A 16,849-nucleotide genomic window follows, 5' to 3' on the forward strand; every position below is an offset into this window, starting at 1 on the left:
TCCCTCCCAAACCTCCTCAAATCCCCCAAAAATTCCCCCAGGACCTCCCAAAACCCCCAAAATCCCCCTAAACCTCCCCAAACCCCCCCCCCAGGACCCTCAAACCCCCCCAAATCCCCCAAAATCCCCCCAAATCCCCCCCAAACACTCCCAAAATCACCCCCAAACCTCCCCAAACCCCCCCGAATCCCCCCTAAATCCCCCAAATATCCCCCCCAAACCCCCCCAAACCTCCCCAAATCCCCCCCAAATTCCCCCCAAATCCCCCCAAACTCCCCCTAAAACCCCCCCAGGACCCCCCAAACCTCCCCAAATCTCCCCAAAATCCCCAACCCCCCCCCAGAATCCCCCAAAATCCCCCCCAGATTCCTCCCAAACCTCCTCAAATCGCCCCAAAATTCCCTCAGGACCCCCAAATCCCCCCTAAAATCCCCCTAAAAATCCCCCCCCAAGCCCCCCAAATCTCCCCCCAAACCTCCCCAAACTCCCCCCCAAACCTCCCCCAGGACCCCCCAAAATCCCCCGAAACTCCCCCTAAATCTCCCTAAAATCCCCCCAAACTCCCCCTAAACCCCCCAGGACCCCCCAAACCTCCCAAAATCCCCCCAAAATCCCCCCAAACCTCCCCAAATCCCCCCCCAAATCCCCCCAAACCCCCCCAAATCCCCCTAAATCCCCCCAAACCTCCCAAAATCCCCCCAAAATCCCCCTAAATCCCCCCCAGGATCCCCCAAACCCCCCCAAACCTCCCCAAACCCCCTCGAATCCCCCCTAAATCCCCCCAAATATCCCCCCCAAACCTCCCCAAACCCCCCCCAAATCCCCCCAAAATCCCCCTAAATCCCCCCCCCCAGGATCCCCCAAACCCCCCCAAACCTCCCCCAAATCCCCCCAAACCCCCCCCAAATCCCCCCAAAAATCCCCCCCAAAACCCCCCCCCAAACCTCCCCAAATCCCCCCAAAATCCCCCTAAAATCCCCCCCAAAACCCCCCAAACCTCCCCAAATCCCCCCCAAAATCCCCCCCAAATCCCCCCAAACCTCCCCAAATCCCCCCCCAAATCCCCCCAAACCCCCCCAAATCCCCCTAAATCCCCCCAAACCTCCCAAAATCCCCCCAAAATCCCCCTAAATCCCCCCCCAGGATCCCCCAAACCCCCCAAACCTCCCCAAAACCCCCTCGAATCCCCCCCAAAATCCCCCTAAAATCCCCCCAAACCCCCCAAACCTCCCCAAATCCCCCCCAAATCCCCCCAAACCCCCCCGTACCCCCGGGAGTTGAGGAAGGGTTTCCCGCCGGGGGGGGCTGGGGGGGTACAGGGGGGGCGAGCCCCTCCTGGGGCCAGCAGAAGCCCTCGGCGGCGAACACGAGCCCGGCCCCGGTGGCCCCCGAACTTGGCCAGCAGCTCCCGGGGCCCCCCCGCGAACAGCACGTCATAGCTGGGGGGGGAACGGGGGCGGGGGACCCCCAAAAATGGTGAAAAATCGGCAAAAAAATGGGGAAAATCGGCAAAAAAATGGGGAAAATCGGCAAAAAAATGGTGAAAATCGGCAAAAAATAACCCAAAAAATGGTGAAAATCAGCCAAAAATCCCCCAAAAACCACCCCAAAAACCCCAAAATCAGCCCCAAAAATGGACAAAATAACCCAAAAATCACCAAAAAACACCCCCAAAATGGTGAAAATCAACCCAAAAATGGTGAAAATCAGCAAAAAAATGGTGAAAATTGGCAAAAAATAACCCAAAAAATGGTGAAAATCAGCCCAAAAAATCCCCAAAAACCACCCCAAAAACCCCAAAATCAGCCCAAAAATGGTGAAAATCACACAAAAAACTCCAAAAACCACCCCAAAAACCCCAAAATCAACCCAAAAATGGACAAAATAACCCCAAAAATGGCCAAAATCAGCCCAAAAATCAGCCCAAAGCCCCCGCGAACAGCACGTCATAGCTGGGGGGGGAACGGGGGCGGGGACCCCCAAAAATGGTGAAAATCGGCAAAAAAATGGTGAAAATCGGCAAAAAAATGGTGAAAATCGGCAAAAAAATGGTGAAAATCGGCAAAAAATAACCCAAAAAATGGTGAAAATCAGCCAAAAATCCCCAAAAAACCACCCCAAAAACCCCAAAATCAACCCAAAAAATGGACAAAATAACCCCAAAAATGGCCAAAATCAGCCCAAAAATCAGCCCAAAGCCCCCCGCGAACAGCACGTCAGAGCTGGGGGGGGGAACGGGGGCGGGGACCCCCAAAATGGTGAAAATCGGCAAAAAATGGTGAAAATCAGCAAAAAAATCCCCAAAAACCACCCCGAAAACCCCAAAATCAACCCCAAAATAACCCAAAAATGGTGAAAATCAGCCCCAAAATGGTGAAAATCAGCCAAAAATCAACCAAAAATGGTGAAAATCAACCCAAAAATTGTGAAAATCAGTCCAAAAATGGTGAAAATCAGCAAAAAACCCCAAAAACCACCCCAAAAAACCCCAAAATCAGCCCAAAAATCAGCCCAACCCCCCCCCGCGAACAGCACGTCACAGCTGGGGGGGGGAACGGGGGCGGGGACCCCCAAAAATGGTGAAAATCAGCAAAAAATCCCCAAAAATGGTGAAAATCACACAAAAATCCCCAAAAACCACCCCGAAAACCCCAAAATCAGCCCAAAAATGGTGAAAATCAACCCAAAATAACCCTAAAAACCACCCCAAAATCATCCCAAAATTTCCATTTTTCCCAATCCCCATTTCCCCAGTTCCCCATTTTTCCCAATCCCCCATTTTCCCCAATTCCCCAATTTTTCCCCAAATCCCCATTTTCCCCAAATTCCCAATTTTTCCCAATCCCCATTTTTCCCCAAATCCCCGTTTTTCCCCCCAATCCCCCATTTTCCCCAATTTCCCCATTTTTCACCAAATCCCTGTTTTTCCCCCCAATCCCCCATTTTTCCCCAATCCCCCATTTTCCCCAATTTTCCCGTTTTCCCCCCCAATCCCCATTTTTCCCAATTCCCAATTTCCCCAATTTTCCCATTTTCCCTCCCCAAATTCCCCATTTTTCCCCAAATCCCTGTTTTCCCCAATTTCCCAATTTTTCCCCAAATCCCCGTTTTTCCCCCCAATTTCCCCATTTTTCCCAAATCCCGTGTTTTCCCCCCAATCCCCAATTCTCCCGTTTTTCCCCAATTCCCCGTTTTCCCCCCCAGTTTTCCCATTTTTCCCCCCAATTTCCCCATTTTTCCCAAAATCCCGTGTTTTCCCCCCAATCCCCAAATTCCCCATTTTTCCCCAAAATCCCGTGTTTTCCCCCAATCCCCAATTTCCCAATTTTTCCCAAAAATCCCGTGTTTTCCCCCCAATCCCCCATTTTCCCCAAATTCCCCGTTTTTCCCCCAAATCCCTGTTTTTCCCCCCAATCCCCAAGTTCCCCATTTTTCCCAAAATCCCGTGTTTTCCCCCCAAATTCCCCATTTTCCCCAAGTTCCCCATTTTTCCCAAAATCCCGTGTTTTCCCCCCAATCCCCAATTTTCCCAATTTTTCCCCAAATCCCTGTTTTTCCCCCCAATCCCCAAGTTCCCCATTTTTCCCCAAATTCCCCATTTTTCCCAAAATCCCGTGTTTTCCCCCCAATCCCCAATTCTCCCGTTTTCCCCCAAATCCCCGTTTTTCCCCCCAATCCCCAAATCCCCGTTTTTCCACCAAATTCCCCATTTTCCCCAAATTCCCCATTTTCCCCAAATTCCCCGTTTTTCCCCAAATTCCCCGTTTTTCCCAAAATCCCGTGTTTTCCCCCCAATCCCCCAATCCCCAATTTTCCCAAAATCCCCGTTTTTCCCCCCAATTCTCCATTTTTCCCAAAATCCCGTGTTTTCCCCCCAATCCCCAAATTCCCCATTTTCCCCAAATTCCCCATTTTTCCCAAAATCCCGTGTTTTCCCCCCAATCCCCCATTTTTCCCCAATTTCCCCATTTTCCCCAATTTCCCAATTTTTCCCCAAATCCCCGTTTTTCCCCCAATTTCCCCATTTTTCCCAAAATCCCCATTTTTCCCCCCAATTTCCCCATTTTTCCCGAAATCCCGTGTTTTCCCCCCCAATCCCCAATTTCCCCATTTTTCCCCAAATCCCCGTTTTCCCCCCCAATTTTCCCATTTTTCCCAAATTCCCCGTTTTTCCCCCAAATCCCGTGTTTTTCCCCCCAATCCCCAATTCTCCCGTTTTTCCCCCAAATCCCTGTTTTTCCCCCCAATCCCCAATTTCCCCATTTTTCCCAAAATCCCGTGTTTTCCCCCAACCCCACCTGTCCACGAAGAGCACCACGAGGTCTCCTCGGGCTCGCAGCGGCCGCAGCGCCGCCCGCAGCCACCGAACCTTCTGCCCCCCGCCGGGGCTGCGCGCCAGGTCCCCGCCCCGCCAGCCCCGGCCCAGCCCCAGCGGCTGGGGGCAAAAACCGGGAATTTGGGAAAAATGGGGAAAAAATGGAATTATGGGAAAAAAACGAGGAAAAACGGGGAAAAACGGCCCAAAAATGGCGAAAATCGACCCAAAAATGGCCCCAAAATGGGGAAATTGTTCTGTGTCATCGATGTCCCCAGGACCAAAGTTTGGGGGGAAAAACCGGGATTTTGGGGAAAAATGGGGAAAAAATGGAATTATGGGAAAAAACGGGGAAAAACGGGGAAAAAATGGGGGAAAACGACCCAAAAATGGCCCCAAAATGGGGAAATTGTTCTGTGTCATCGATGTGCCCAGGACCAAAGTTTGGGGGGGAAAAACCGGGAATTTGGGAAAAATGGGGAAAAAATGGAATTATGGGAAAAAACGGGGAAAAACGGGGGAAAAAAACGGGGAAAATCGACCCAAAAATGGGGAAAAATGGGGGGAAATGAGAGCTCCGCCCCTCATTATCATAACGCTGCAGTTGAAGCCCCGCCCCCTCATTACCATAACGCTGTAGTTGAAGCCCCGCCCCCTCATTACCATCACGCTGTAGTTGAAGCCCCGCCCCCTCATTACCATCACGCTGTAGTTGAAGGCCCGCCCCTAGCCCCGCCCCCTCATTACCATAACGCTGTAGCGGAAGCCCCGCCCCCTCATTACCATAACGCTGTAGTTGAAGGCCCGCCCCTAGCCCCGCCCCCTCATTACCATAACGCTGTAGTCGAAGCCCCGCCCCCTCATTACCATCACGCTGTAGTTGAAGCCCCGCCCCCTCATTACCATCACGCTGTAGTTGAAGCCCCGCCCCCTCATTACCATAATGCTGTAGTTGAAGCCCCGCCCCCTCATTACCATAACGCTGTAGTTGAAGCCCCGCCCCCTCATTACCATAACGCTGTAGTTGAAGCCCCGGGCTGTTCTCATTAGCCCCGCCCCCAGGCCGTTAGCCCCGCCCCCTCATTACCATAACGCTGTAGTTGAAGCCCCGCCCCCTCATTACCATAACGCTGTAGTTGAAGCCACGCCCCCTCATTACCATAACGCTGTAGTTGAAGCCCCGCCCCCTCATTACCATAACGCTGTAGTTGAAGCCCCGCCCTGGCCCCGCCCCCTCATTACCATAACGCTGTAGTTGAAGCCCCGCCCCTCATTACCATAACACTGTAGTTGAAGCCCCGCCCCCTCATTACCATAACGCTGTAGTTGAAGCCCCGCCCCCTCATTACCATCACGCTGTAGTTGAAGCCCCGCCCCCAGGCCGTTAGCCCCGCCCCCTCATTACCATAACGCTGTAGTTGAAGCCCCGCCCTGGCCCCGCCCCCTCATTACCATAACGCTGTAGTTGAAGCCCCGCCCCCTCATTACCATCACGCTGTAGTTGAAGCCCCGCCCTGGCCCCGCCCCCTCATTACCATCACGCTGTAGTTGAAGGCCCGCCCCCAGGCCGTTAGCCACGCCCCCTCATTACCATAACGCTGTAGTTGAAGGCCCGCGCCGAGCGCAGGAAGCGGCCGAAGCCGTCGGTCAGCTCGGTGGCCACCGTGAGCACCAGCAGGCCTGGGAGAGACCAGAGTGACCACTGAGTGACCACTGAGTGACCACTGACCAGAGAGTGACCACTGACCCCTGAGTGACCACTGACCACTGAGTGACCACTGAGTGACCACTGACCAGAGAGTGACCACTGACCCCTGAGTGACCACTGAGTGACCAGTGACCACTGACCACTGAGTGACCCCTGACTGCTGAGTGACCACTGAGTCACCTCGGTGGCCACCATGAGCACCAGCAGGCCTGGGAGAGACCAGAGTGACCACTGAGTGACCACTGAGTGACCACTGACCAGTGACCACTGACCAGAGAGTGACCAGTGACCACTGACCAGTGACCACTGAGTGACCAGTGACTGCTGAGTGACCAGTGAGTGACCACTGAGTCACCTCGGTGGCCACCGTGAGCACCAGCAGGCCTGGGAGAGAGTGACCACTGAGTGACCACTGACCAGTGACCACTGACCAGTGACCACTGAGTGACCGCTGACCAGAGAGTGACCACTGAGTCACCTCGGTGGCCACCGTGAGCACCAGCAGGCCTGAGAGAGAGTGACCAGTGAATGACCCTGAGTGACCAGAGTGACCACTGACCACTGACCAGTGACTGCTGAGTGACCACTGACCAGAGAGTGACCACTGAGTCACCTCGGTGGCCACCGTGAGCACCAGCAGGCCTGAGAGTGACCGCTGAATGATCCTGAGTGACCACTGAGTGACCCCTGACCCCTCCCAGTGACCCCTGAGTGACCCCTGAGTGACCCCTCTGAATGACCACAGACCCCTCTGAGTGACCCTGGACCCTCCCAGTGACCCCTAAGTGACCACTGAATGACCACTGAGTGACCCCTGACCCCAGATTGACCCCAAGTGACCCCTGAGTGACCCTGAGTGACCCCTGAGTGACCCCTGACCCCTCTGAGTGACCCTGAGTGACCCCTGAGTGACCGCTGACCACTGAGCGACCGCTGAGTGACCCCTGACCCCTGAATGACCCCTCAGTGACCCCTGACCCCTCTGAGTGACCCTGAGTGACCCCTGAGTGACCACTGACCACTGAGTGACCACTGACCCCTCTGAGTGACCCCTGAATGACCCCTGAGTGACCCCTGACCACTGAGTGACCGCTGAGTGACCCCTGACCCCAGACTGACCCCAAGTGACCCCTGAGTGACCCCTGAGTGACCCCTGGGTGACCCTGAGTGACCCCTGAGTGACCCTGACCCCTCTGAGTGACCCCTGAGTGACCCTGAGTGACCACTGACCCCTGAGTGACCCCTGAGTGACCACTGACCACTGAGTGACCGCTGACCGCTGCCCCCTCCCCACTCACCGTTCTCGGGGTCGCTCCCGGGGGAATTTTCGGGCCAAATTCCGGAATTTTCGGGACAAATTTGGGAATTTTCGGGCTCAGGCCCGGGGGGGGATTCGGGGCAATTTTTGGGGCAAATTTGGGGATTTTCGGGGCAATTTTTGGGGCAAATTTGGGGATTTTCGGGGCAAATTTCGGGGATTTCGGGCTCAGTCCCGGGGGGGGTTTTGGGACAATTTTGGGAATTTTTGGGGCAATTTTGGGAATTTTCGGGCTCAGTCCCGGGGGGATTTTCGGGGCAATTTTGGGAGGTTTTGGGGCAATTTTCAGATTTTTTGGGGCAATTTTGGGAATTTTCGGGGCAATTTTGGGAATTTTCGGGGCAATTTTGGCAATTTTCGGGCTCAATCCCGGAGGGATTTTCGGGACAATTTTGGGGATTTTTGGGCCGATTTTGGGGGGTTTCGGGCTCAGTCCCGGGGGGATTTTCGGGCCGATTTTGGGGATTTTCGGGCCGATTTTGGGGCGTTTCGCGGCAATTTTGGCGATTTTCGGGGCAGTTTTGGGGCATTCCGGGCTCAGCCCCGGGCGGGTTTTTGGGGCGATTTTTGGCAATTCCGGGCTCAGCCCCGGGGGGCTCCTGGGGCCGTTTTTGGGGGGTCCCGGGCCGGATTTGGGGCCGATTTTGGGCGGTTTTGGGGTCGCTTTTGGGGGTCCCCAGCAGCAGCAGCAGCAGCAGCGGCAGCGCCAGCGCGGCCATGGCGCCGGAGGGGGCGGGGCCTACCGCCAGCGGGGCGGGGCTTCCCGCCGCGCCTCAGCCAATCCCCGCCCGCCGCCACGCCCACTCTGTGAATCCCCGCCAATCAGCGCGAAGGGGCGGTGTCTCAGAGGAGGGGGGCGGGGCGCCACGTGTCGGTGAGGGCGGGGAAAGGGGGCGTGGCTCGGCGCGGAGGGTGAGGGCGGAAGTTGGGGGCGCGCAAAGGGGGAGCGGAAGTGGCGCCGGAGAGGGCGGAAGTGAAGGGCGGCCGACCGGAAGTCGCCTCAGGATGGGCGAGAAGAAAACGTCGGGTGAGGGGGGAGGGGCCCGGGGCCGGTTCGGGGGGCCCGGGGGGGATTTTGGGGGGTCCCGGGGGGTCCCGGTGCCCTTTTGGGGGTCCCGGTGCTGATTTTGGGGGTCCCGGGGTTGATTTTGGGGGTCCCGGTGCCCCAATTTGGGGATCCCTGGGTTGATTTTGGGGGTCCCGGTGCTGATTTTGGGGGTCCTTGGGGGGTCCCGGAGCTCTTTTGGGGGGTCCCGGTGCCATTTTGGGGGTCCCTGGGTTGATTTTGAGGGTCCCGATTTTTTAAAAATTCCCAATTTTTTCTCCGGAAATTCCCGGGTTTTTTATGCAAAAATTCCCATTTTTTTCCATAATTCCCAATTTTTTTGGGGTAAATTCCCGGATTTTTGGGGTTCCCAATTTTTGGTCCCCCCTTCCCCGTTTTCCCCAGCCCGGGTGTCCGAGGGGGCTCCGGGAAGGTCCCGATTTTGGGTTTTTTTTATGCAAAATTCCCCAATTTTTTAAAAAATTCCCAATTTTTTTGGGGTAAATTCCCGGATTTTTGGGGTTCCCAATTTTTGGTCCCCCCTTTTCCCATTTTCCCCAGCCCGGCTCCCCGAGGGGGCTCCGGGAAGGTCCCGATTTTGGGGTTTTTTATGCAAAAATTCCCCAATTTTTTAAAAAATTCCCAATTTTTTTGGGGTAAATTCCTATTATTTTGGGGTTCCCAATTTTTGATCCCCCCTTTCCCTGTTTTCCCCAGCCCGGCTCCCCGAGGGGGCTCCAGGAAGCTCCCAGGGGGGGTCCAAATTTTGGGTTTTTTATGCAAAATTCCCCTTTTTTTTTGAAAAATTCCTGATTTTTTGGGGCAAATTCCTGGATTTTTGGGATTTTTGGGATTTATTTGGGGGTCCCCCCCTGACCTTTGTCCCCCCCATTTTTTTCCCAGCCCAGGTCCCCGAGGGGGCTCCGGGAAGGTCCCGATTTTGGGGTTTTTTTTTGTGTAAAAATCGGGATTTTCTTTCGGAATTCCCAATTTTTTGGGGTAAATTCCTATTTTTTCGGGATTCCCAATTTTTGGCCCCCCCCTTTCCCATTTTTCCCAGCCCGGCTCCCCGAGGGGGCTCCGGGAAGGTCCCAATTTTGGGGTTTTTTTATGCAAAATTCCCCATTTTTTTTCCATAATTCCCAGGGGTTTTTTTTTCAGGAATTCTCGAATTTTTTGGGGTAAATTCCCGGATTTTTGGGGTTCCCAATTTTTGGTCCCCCCCTTTTCCCTGTTTTCCCCAGCCCGGCTCCCTGAGGGGGGTCCAGGATGGGATCAATCCAACCAAAATTTGTTTTTTTTTTTTCAAAATTCGCCATTTTTTTTCCATAATTCCCGAATTTTTTGGGGTAAATTCCCGTTTTTTCGGGATTCCCAATTTTTGGTCCCCCCCTTTCCCGTTTTTTCCCCAGCCCGGCTCCCCGAGGGGGCTCTGGGAAGGTCCCGATTTTGGTTTTTTTTTGTGTAAAAATCGGGATTTTCTTTCGGAATTCCCCATTTTTTTCCATAATTCCCAATTTTTTGGGGGTAAATTCCCGTTTTTTTCGGGTTTCCCAATTTTTGGTCCCCCCTTTCCCCGTTTTTCCCAGCTCAGGTCCCCAAGGGGGCTCCGGGAAGGTCCCGATTTTGGGGTTTTTTAATGTAAAAATCGGGATTTTCTTTCAGAATTCCCAATTTTTTGGGGGCAAATTCCCGTTTTTTCGGGATTCCCAATTTTTGGTCCCCCCCTTTCCCCGTTTTCCCCAGCCCGGCTCCCCGAGGGGGGTCCTGGACGGGCTCAATCCAACCAAAATTTGCGGTTTTTTTTCCAAAATTCCCCATTTTTTTCCATAATTCCCAAATTTTTTGGGGTAAATTCCCATTTTTTTGGGTTTCCCAATTTTTGATCCCCCCTTTCCCCGTTTTCCCCAGCCCGGCTCCCCGAGGGGGGTCCCCGGCGGGTCCTGGACGCGCCGGCGCGGCAGCGGCGCCTGCACCGGCAGCTGGAGGCGCTGGAGAACGACAACTTCGGGGACGACCCCCAGGCGGGGCTGCCCCGGCCCGGGAAACGGCTCCCGAACTTCAGCGACGGCGCCGAGCCCGGTACCGGGAACGGGAACGGGAATGGGAATGGGGAATGGGAATGGGAATGGGAATGGGAATTGGGGATGGGAATGGGGGATTTGGAAACGGCTCCCGAACTTCAGCGACGGCGCCAAGCCCGGTACCGGGATTGGGAATGGGATTGGGAATGGGGAATGGGAATTGGGGATGGGAATGGGAACGGGAATGGGAACAGGAATTGGGGATGGGAATGGGAATGGGGGATTTGGAAACGGCTCCCGAACTTCAGCGACGGCGCCGAGCCCGGTACCGGGAATGGGATTGGGAATTGGGGATGGGAATGGGAACGGGAATGGGGGATTTGGAAACGGCTCCCGAACTTCAGCGACGGCGCCGAGCCCGGTACCGGGACCGGGACCGGGAATTGGGAATGGGAATGGGAATGGGAATTGGGAATGGGGAATGGGAATGGGGATGGGGATTGGGAATGAGGGATTTGGAAACGGCTCCCGAACTTCAGCGACGGCGCCGAGCCCGGTACCGGTACCGGGATTGGGAACGGGAATGGGAATGGGATTGGGAATGGGAATGGGATTGGGAATGGGAATTGGGGATGGGAATGGGGGATTTGGAAACGGCTCCCGAACTTCAGCGACGGCGCCGGGAACGGGAACGGGAATGGGAACGGGAATGGGAATGGGAATGGGAATGGGGATGGGGAATGGGAATGGGGGATTTGGAAACGGCTCCCGAACTTCAGCGACGGCGCCGAGCCCGGTACCGGGACCGGGAACGGGAATGGGATTGGGAATGGGAATGGGAATGGGGGATTTGGAAACGGCTCCCGAACTTCAGCGACGGCGCCGAGCCCGGTACCGGGATTGGGAACGGGATTGGGAATGGGAATGGGAATGGGAATGGGAATGGGGAATGGGATTGGGAATGGGAATGGGGGATTTGGAAACGGCTCCCGAACTTCAGCGACGGCGCCGAGCCCCGGTACCGGGAACGGGAATGGGAATGGGAATGGGAACGGGAATGGGAATGGGGAATGGGAATGGGAATGGGAATTGGGGATGGGAATGGAATGGGAATGGGAATTGGGGATGGGGATGGAATGGGAATGGGAATTGGGGATGGGGATGGGAATGGGAATGGGAATTGGGGATGGGAATGGGAATGGGAATGGGAATGGGAATGGGATTGGGAATGGGAATGGGAATTGGGAATGGGAATGGGGGATTTGGAAACAGCTCCCGAACTTCAGCGACGGCACCGAGCCCGGTACCGGGAACGGGAACGGGAATGGGGATGGGAATGGGAATTGGGGATGGGAATGGGATGGGAATGGGAATGGGAATGGGAATGGGAATGGGAATGGGAACGGGAATGGGGAATGGGAACGGGAATGGGAATGGGGGATTGGGAAACGGCTCCCGAACTTCAGCGACGGCGCCGAGCCCGGTACCGGGAACGGGAATGGGAATGGGGATGGGAACGGGAATGGGGATGGGAATGGGAATGGGGAATGGGATTGGGAATGGGAATGGGATTGGGAATGGGAATGGGGGATTTGGAAACGGCTCCCAAACTTCAGCGACGGCGCTGAGCCCGGTACCGGGAACGGGAACGGGAATGGGAATGGGAATGGGAATTGGGGATGGGAATGGAGATTTGGGGGGATTTGGGGCTGAATTCTGGATTTGGGGCTGATTTTGGGGTTGAATTCCTGGAATTTGGGGCTGGATTTGGAGCCAAATTCTGAATTTTTTGGTTGATTTTTGGGCTGAATTTTGCATTTTTTCCTGGATTTTGGGGCTGAATTTTGCAGCTGATTTTGGGGTTGAAGTTGGGGCTGATTTTGGGGCTGAATTCTGGATTTTGGGGCTGATTTTGGGGCTGAATTCTGGATTTTGGGGCTGATTTTGGGGCTGATTTTGAGATTGAAGTTGGGGCTGATTTTGGGGCTGAATTCTGAATTTTTTGGTTGATTTTTGGGCTGAATTTTGCATTTTTTCCTGGATTTTGGGGCTGATTTTGGGGCTGAATTCTGGATTTTTGGGGTCCCCAGGGAAAAAGAAGAAGAAAACTCGGGGCGATCACTTCAAGCTGCGCTTCCGCAAGAACTTCCAGGCCCTGCTGGAGGAGCAGGTGGGGAAATTTCGGGGGAATTTGGGGGGATTTGGGGAAAATTTGGGAGAAATTTGGGAGAATTTGAGAGAAATTTGGGGGAATTCGGGAGAAATTTTGGGGGATTTGGAGCTGAATCTTGGATTTTTGGCCGGATTTGGGGTGGAATTTGGGGCTGATTTTGGGGTTGAATTCTGGATTTTGGGGCTGAATTCTGGATTTGGGGCGGATTTTTGGGATGAATTTTGGGGTTTGGGTCTGAATTTTGGATTTTGGGGCTGAACTCTGGATTTTGGGGCTGAATTCTGGATTTTGAGGTTGGACTTGGGGCTGATTTTGGGGCTGAACTTTGGGGTTTGAGTCTGAATTTTGGATTTGGGGTCTGAACTCTGGATTTTGGGGCTCATTTTGGGGTTGAATTTTGGATTTTGGGGTTGGGTTTGGGGATGATTTTGGGGCTGATTTTGGGGCTGAACTCTGGATTTTGGGGCTGAATTCTGGATTTTGGGTCTGAATTCTGGATTTTGGGTCTGAACTCTGGATTTTGGGGCTGATTTTGGTTCTGAACTCTGGATTTTGGGGCTGAATTTTGGATTTGGGTCTGAACTCTGGAATTTGCGGTTGAACTCTGGATTTTGGTTCTGAATTTTGGATTTGGGGGCTGAACTCTGGATTTTGGGGCTGATTTTGGGGCTGAACTCTGGATTTTGGGGCTGAATTTTGGATTTTGGGGCTGATTTTGGGTCTGAACTCTGGATTTGGGGGCTGATTTGGGGTCTGAACTCTGGATTTTGGGGCTGAATTTTGGGGCTGAACTCTGGATTTTGGGGCTGATTTTGGGTCTGAACTCTGGATTTTGGGGCTGAACTCTGGAATTTGGGGTCGGATCTCTGAATTTTGGCTCTGAACTCTGGATTTTGGGGCTGATTGTGGTTCTGAATTTTGGATTTGGGGCTGAACTCTGGATTTGGGGCTGAACTCTGGATTTCGGGGCTGATTTTGGGTCTGATTTTGGGGCTGAATTTCGGATTTCGGGGCTGATTTTTGGGGCTGCCCCCCCAGAACCTGAGCGCGGCCGAGGGCCCCAATTACGTCTCGGCCGGGGCCGCCCCGTCCCGGCTGCCCCAGCGCCATTTCTGCGCCGTCTGCGGCTTCCCCTCGGGCTACACCTGCGTCACCTGCGGGGCCAGGTACTGCTGCACGCGCTGCCTGGGCACCCACCAGGACACCCGGTACGGGGGCAGCCGGGAAACCCGGGGGAATGGGGGAAAAATGGGAGAAAACGGGAAAAAACGGGGGAAAAATGGGAAAAAACGGCAAAAAAATGGGAAAAAAACGGCCAAAAAATGGGGAAAAACGGCCAAAAATATGAGGAAAACGGCAAAAAAAAAAGAGAAAATGGTGGAAAAAAGAGGGGAAAAAACAGAAAAAAAATGGGAGAAAACGGAAAAAAAATGGAAAGAAATGGGAAAAAACGGCAAAAAAAAGGGAAAAAACAGGGAAAAAATGGGAAAAAAATGGAAAAACAAAGGGAAAAAATGGCAAAAAAAGGGAGAAAACAGCAAAAAAAAAAAGAGGGAGAAAATGGCAGAAAAAAAGAGGGGGAAAACAGAAAAAAATGGGAGAAAACGGCCAAAAAAATGGAAAAAAAAGGGGGGAAATAAAAAAGAGAAAAAACAGCAAAAAAAAAAGAGAAAAAACGGCAAAAAAAATTAGGAAAACGGCAAAAAAAAAAAAAAAAACGGAGAAAATGGCAAAAAAAAAAGAGAGAAAAAACAGAAAAAAATGGGAAAAAACGGTAAAAAAATGAGAAAAAACGGCCAAAAAAATGGGGAAAATAGCAAAAAAAAAAAAAAGGGAGAAAATAGCAAAAAAAAAGAGGGAAAAAACGGGAAAAAATGGGAGAAAACGGAAAAAAAAAAAGGAAAAAAATGGGAGAAAATGGCAAAAAACGGTAAAAAAATGGGAAAAAATGGGGAAAAAAAAGGAAAAAAAATGGGGGAAATGGGAAAAATAGCAAAAAAAAAAAAAAGGGGGAAAATGTGGGAAAAATGGGAATAAAAAAAGGGGGAAAATGGCTGAAAAGTGGGGAAAAAAGATGGGAAAAAATTTGGGGAAAAACGGTAAAAAATGGGGGAAAACCCCGTGGGACCGGGGCAGGCCCTGGGACCCCCAATTTGGGGGGAGGGGTCTGACCCTGCTGACCCCTGACCTTTCCCTCCCCTCCCCCACAGGTGCCTGAAGTGGACGGTGTGACCCCGCCCCCAACATGGCTGCCGCGTCCACGCCCACAAACATGGCTGCTGTGAATCCGCCCCACAAAATGGCCGCCGCGAACGCGTCTTGTTTGGTCCCGCTCCTAATATGGCTGCCGTGGCTCCACCCCCAAGATGGCCACCTTGTCCCAGGTCAAATATGGTCGTCTCGGCCCCACCCCCAACATGGCTGCACCCCCGTCCTCAGCCCCACCCCCAAGATGGCAGCCATGATCTCGCCCTCAAGATGGCTGCCGCGGCCACACCTCCAAAATGGCTGCCGCGGCCGCACCGCCAAGATGGCCGCCTTGACTCCACCCCAAGATGGCTGCCATGGCCACACCCGCCCAAGATGGCTGCCATAGTCATGCCCCAAGATGGCCGCCTTGTCCCCACCCACCCCAAGATGGCCGCCGCAGCCCCGCCCACAAGGTGGCGGCCAATCCCCCTTTGACCCCAAATCCAAATTTTTTTCCCGCCAAAATCTTTGGGATCGATTTTATTGGGGGAGGAGCTACCGGGGGGGCGGGGCTAAGGGAAGGGGGCGGGTCCTCGGGAATTGGGGGGGAAAATTCTGGGCGGAGCCGCGCCGCCATTGGCCGGCGCCGCGGGGTCCAAGATGGCCGCCCTGGGCTCTGATTGGACGAACGTCCCGTGTGGGCTCCGCCCTTTCGTGAGAGCCGGGATCCTATTGGCTGCTGGGGGCCACGCCCCGGGATTGAGCCACGCCCTTTTTAGGGGTAGCCCCGCCCGCAACGATGAACCGCGCCCTGTTGCGTGTAAGCCACACCCCCTATAGGGACAAGCCCCGCCCACCAATCCAAGCCACACCCCTTTAGGGTCCAGTCCCGCCCCTCTGGAGCACACCACGCCCCCAAGAATAACCCCGCCCCCTCTGGTCCAGGCCCCGCCCCCACAACCCCTCCGGGTGCCCAGGCTCCGCCTCCCGTGACGTCACCAGGGCGTGGTCCCTCCGCGGCCAATCGGCGTTTGCTCCGCCCCTCGCGGGCGGGGCGCGGCCGCCTGCAGCTGTGGGGATAATGAGATGCAAATGAGATGCAAATGAGATGGGGAGGAAACAAGTGAATGAAAAGGGATGGGCGTGGCCGGGCGAGGGGCGTGGCCAGCTGAGGGGCGTGGTCGGTGTGGCTCTTTCCTGGGGGTGGGGCTCACCTGAAGGGCGTGTCCCACCTGGGGGTGGGGTTTCTTTATGTGGTGGGCGGGGCGAACTATGGGCGGAGTTCATTTACCTGCTCACTTGGTGGGCGGGGCTCAATGTGGGCGGGGTTTATTTTATCACCCGGTGGGTGGGGCTAAATGTGGGCGTGGTTAAATAAATTTCCCACCTGGTGGGTGGGGTTTAACCCGGTGGGCGTGGCTTGATTCACTTATGGCCGTGGTTTATTTGATTTCTCACCGGGTGGGTGGGGTTTAACCCGGTGGGCGTGGCTTGATTCACTTATGGCCGTGGTTTATTAAATTTCTCACCCTGCGGGCGGGGTTTAACCCGGTGGGCGTGGCCTGGTTCACTTACTGCCGTGGTTTATTAATTTCTCATCCTGTGGGTGGGGTTTAACCCGGTGGGCGTGGCCTGGTTCACTTACGGCCGTGGTTTATTTGATTTCTCACCCTGTGGGTGGGGTTTAACCCGGTGGGCGTGGCTTGATTCACTTATGGCCGTGGTTTATTTAATTTCTCACCGGGTGGGCGGGTTTAACCCGGTGGGCGTGGCCTGGTTCACTTATGGCCGTGGTTTATTAATTTCTCATCCTGTGGGCGGGGTTTAGCCCGGTGGGCGTGGCTTGATTCACTTATGGCCGTGGTTTATTTAATTTCTCACCCTGTGGGCGGGGTTTAACCCTGTGGGCGTGGCCTGGTTCACTTATGGCTGTGGTTTATTAATTTCTCATCCTGTGGGCGGGGTTTAGCCCGGTGGGCGTGGCCTGGTTCACTTATGGCCGTGGTTTATTAAATTTCTCACCCTGCGGGCGGGGTTTAGCCCGGTGGGCGTGGCCCGTCTCACCTGTGGGCGGGG

General features: G+C 54.2%; 2 protein-coding genes across 3 annotated transcripts; one reads left to right on the plus strand and one right to left on the minus strand.

Annotated features, from left to right (window-relative positions):
• Positions 1-1,258: 1,258 nt before the first annotated feature.
• On the minus strand, positions 1,259-8,061 carry LOC128802994 (basic salivary proline-rich protein 2-like; the record flags this gene model as incomplete). Its single annotated transcript, XM_053969558.1, has 4 exons — positions 7,322-8,061; positions 5,907-5,995; positions 4,299-4,435; positions 1,259-1,439 (listed from the first exon to the last, which is right to left on the minus strand). Coding segments are annotated over exons 1-4 (1,146 nt in total), but the record flags the coding sequence as incomplete, so codon positions are not given.
• Positions 8,062-8,300: 239 nt separating this feature from the next.
• On the plus strand, positions 8,301-16,325 carry ZNHIT1 (zinc finger HIT-type containing 1). 2 transcript variants are annotated; one of them, XM_053969560.1, is made up of 5 exons: positions 8,301-8,368; positions 10,298-10,468; positions 12,501-12,580; positions 13,622-13,791; positions 14,794-16,325. In XM_053969560.1, exons 1-5 carry the CDS (start codon positions 8,347-8,349, stop codon positions 14,813-14,815), a joined length of 465 nt encoding a protein of 154 aa, XP_053825535.1. In that variant the 5' UTR covers positions 8,301-8,346; the 3' UTR covers positions 14,816-16,325. The 2 variants fall into 2 exon arrangements, with proteins under 2 accessions (XP_053825535.1, XP_053825536.1); XM_053969561.1 differs by having other exon boundaries at positions 13,622-13,749.
• Positions 16,326-16,849: the final 524 nt, after the last annotated feature.

This window comes from Vidua macroura, unplaced genomic scaffold (assembly GCF_024509145.1).
Source record: "Vidua macroura isolate BioBank_ID:100142 unplaced genomic scaffold, ASM2450914v1 whyUn_scaffold_244, whole genome shotgun sequence".
Lineage (NCBI taxonomy): Eukaryota > Metazoa > Chordata > Aves > Passeriformes > Viduidae > Vidua > Vidua macroura.

Excerpts from the sequence above, each read along its gene's own strand:
- ZNHIT1 (XM_053969560.1), top strand. The coding sequence starts at position 8,347 with ATGGGCGAGAAGAAAACGTCGG. Across the intron at positions 10,469-12,500 it reads CAGCGACGGCGCCGAGCCCG|GGAAAAAGAAGAAGAAAACT; the intron begins GTACCGGGAACG and ends TGGGGTCCCCAG. Across the intron at positions 12,581-13,621 it reads AGGCCCTGCTGGAGGAGCAG|AACCTGAGCGCGGCCGAGGG; the intron begins GTGGGGAAATTT and ends CTGCCCCCCCAG.